The following is a 2,440-nucleotide window of genomic DNA, read 5'->3' as shown; positions in this document are numbered from 1 at the left end:
TGGAACTTTGTGATGTCACAACAAAGCAGTCACCAAGCCCCGCCCACCTGGACCCACCATCCAAACCTTGCAGGATTTGGTTTCTCTGAGTGTTTTTACCTGAAATCTGCTTTATTTTTATTGGATCAGTCAGAAAACAGTCAGCCAATCAGAAGAGAGGCTCATAGCCTCCTCTCTTCTGATTGGCTCACCGACCTGTTGTTACTAGAGCTCCAGAGAGAAGCCTGAGAGAGGAGATGTAAAACTACACTGAGATGGTTTTTATATCTTCTGATGGATCAACACTTCAATTAAAACACAGAAGAAGAAAATATGAAGCTTTAACATAAATTAGTATCGTTCAAATTAAAATCTGTGGGGTCGCTGGAGGGTGGGACGTCTGTTAATGTGACACAGTAATAAACACATTCAACTCATCAGTCAAAAGATTTCAGATCAAAAACACTTGTTTATAAGCGTCTGAAGTGTCTGAAGATAGAAACTAAAACTTTTGCATTTACCCGAAGTTAATAAGAAAGATCATTGATCACACACATCCTTATTTCAATCATAAGTTTTGACAATTTTAAACAGGATTTTATTCAGACGACGTTTTTGTTGTATTTTCATTTCCACATTTCCACCCACCAACCACAATAAAAATCAGAATGTGGATCTGATCACGGTTGTTGGGTTGTTTTGCTCATGTTACCATGGAGATGCCACTGTCAGTCAGATCTGGTCAAACTACACCCACACAGTTCTGATGAAGCAGACTGAGGTGTAGTGCAGCACTTCCTGTTTTATTGACCCTAAACCTTCTTAATGATTTACAATGAAGCTCCCTGGAGAGAACGATCAACTTCTAATTATTGGTAAAAAAAAACACACAGTGCACACATTCAATTAATGAATTTTAATTAACTTCTGTCTTTTAGTAATTACAAAGTGTGAAATTTGTCCACAGGAAAACACACAGTTCAACATATATAGAGTGTAATGATACCAATAATCAGTTTCTGTATGTTCTGACTGACACAACCAAAGTTACACAACACAAAACATGTCAGAAATCAGACTGAAAGAGGAAAAGATTTTTATTACAAAAGAAAATCATACAAGGAACAACTTACACAACAACTTGAAAACAACCCAAGAGCTGTCTGAAGCCATTAAAATACAAATCTGAAACAATAACCTGATGAAATCCTGAAACATGACGAAACATCTGCAGCCAGAACAAAGAGCACAGCTTCTCCAACGGACTGGATTCACAGCAACAGAACAACTTCTATGGTTTTAGTTGTAATTGCAGATGGAAATGTCACAAGAACGAGTCGTGGGAACCAATAACAGAGCAGTTCACATGTTTCTTTAGCCATGCATGCTAGCTGGGTTCAGTTCACTCTGGTCCACGTTCTTAACATCTATCATTTCTATCATTTGGTCAAATGCCCTCTAGCGCCACCAGCAGGTGCAAATCTTTCACTTATTCAATGAGATATATCAACAGAAATACTAAAGAAAATACCAATCATCGTGTTAGCATGCTGGCGTTAGCATTTAGCTCACCCGACATAAAGTGTTCGCTACATAGAAGACTCGCCAGGGACACGTTTCAGACACTGCGTCTGATAAACGTAATTATTATCTCTGTCACATAAACAAACACCAGAGCTGCTGCTTCACACATGAGGCCAAATACATACAATACATGCTAGCTTACAAGACGTGTAGTTTTTATTCATCTTTCACGTGTTTATGTTTGTTTTAATTTGTGTCCACATCTTCCTGTTTTGTCAATTTGTGTTGTTTTCAAAATCTGTTGTGTTTGCTAGCAGCTGCTGTTCAGTTAGATTCTGCATGTTAACACATGATAACTGTCTGTGTTGCTCCTCGTTTGTAGTATTTTGTGCGACTAACCAACTGCAGAGTCGACAATCTGCTTCCTGTTTACAGCGGCTCGCCAGTGAACGGTCACGTGTGTGTGTGTGTGTGTTCTCAGGTGTGTGAGTGTGGAAGGAGATCGTTTCTGATACGGAGCTAAAACAGTCGTCTGGACGGACAAATGAAAACATGGTCGTGTGGACGCGGCTTAAGTTTCTGTAACGCACAAATGGCTTCAGAGATACAGAGTGTCCCGGCGCCTTCGTGTGCGGGACGTCCAGCTGACCTGGGGTCGTCCTGTCTCCGTGACTTACAGTGTCCAAAATGCATTAGCATAAAGAGGATACATGCATTTAGCTGTGAAACTTCTCACGCTTGTGTTTCTTGTGTGTTTCAGCCGCCATGACTTGACAGACAGCAGCGGAGAGTATGTGAAGGTAAGCTCGTTCTTAACACGGCCTCAAACCTATTTTCACCCAACGCTCTCGCCTCCCTTTGTCCAACAACACGCTCTCTGTTCCCGGCGGCGGCGGCCCCGGTTTCAGAGAGGGTTCACTGGGAGCTTGTTTCTGTG

At 41.2% G+C, this 2,440-nt stretch overlaps 1 protein-coding gene across 1 annotated transcript in view; it reads left to right on the top strand.

Moving 5' to 3' along the window:
- The window catches only part of sh2d3cb (SH2 domain containing 3Cb), a 28,077-nt gene that overhangs the window by 11,378 nt on the left and 14,259 nt on the right, over window positions 1-2,440 (top strand). Inside the window, exon 3 of the mRNA XM_023394997.2 lies at window positions 2,264-2,303. Coding sequence (XP_023250765.2) covers window positions 2,264-2,303 — 40 coding nt within the window. The remainder of the gene's footprint in view (window positions 1-2,263; window positions 2,304-2,440) is intronic.

The sequence above is a fragment of the Seriola lalandi genome, unplaced genomic scaffold (assembly GCF_002814215.2).
Source record: "Seriola lalandi dorsalis isolate HSWRI2012SDOR001 ecotype SW California unplaced genomic scaffold, Sedor1 jcf7180002054955, whole genome shotgun sequence".
In the NCBI taxonomy this organism is placed as follows: Eukaryota; Metazoa; Chordata; class Actinopteri; order Carangiformes; family Carangidae; genus Seriola; species Seriola lalandi.
The sequence above is the reverse complement of the archived record's forward strand: the minus strand, read 5'-3'. Positions and strand labels throughout refer to the sequence as shown.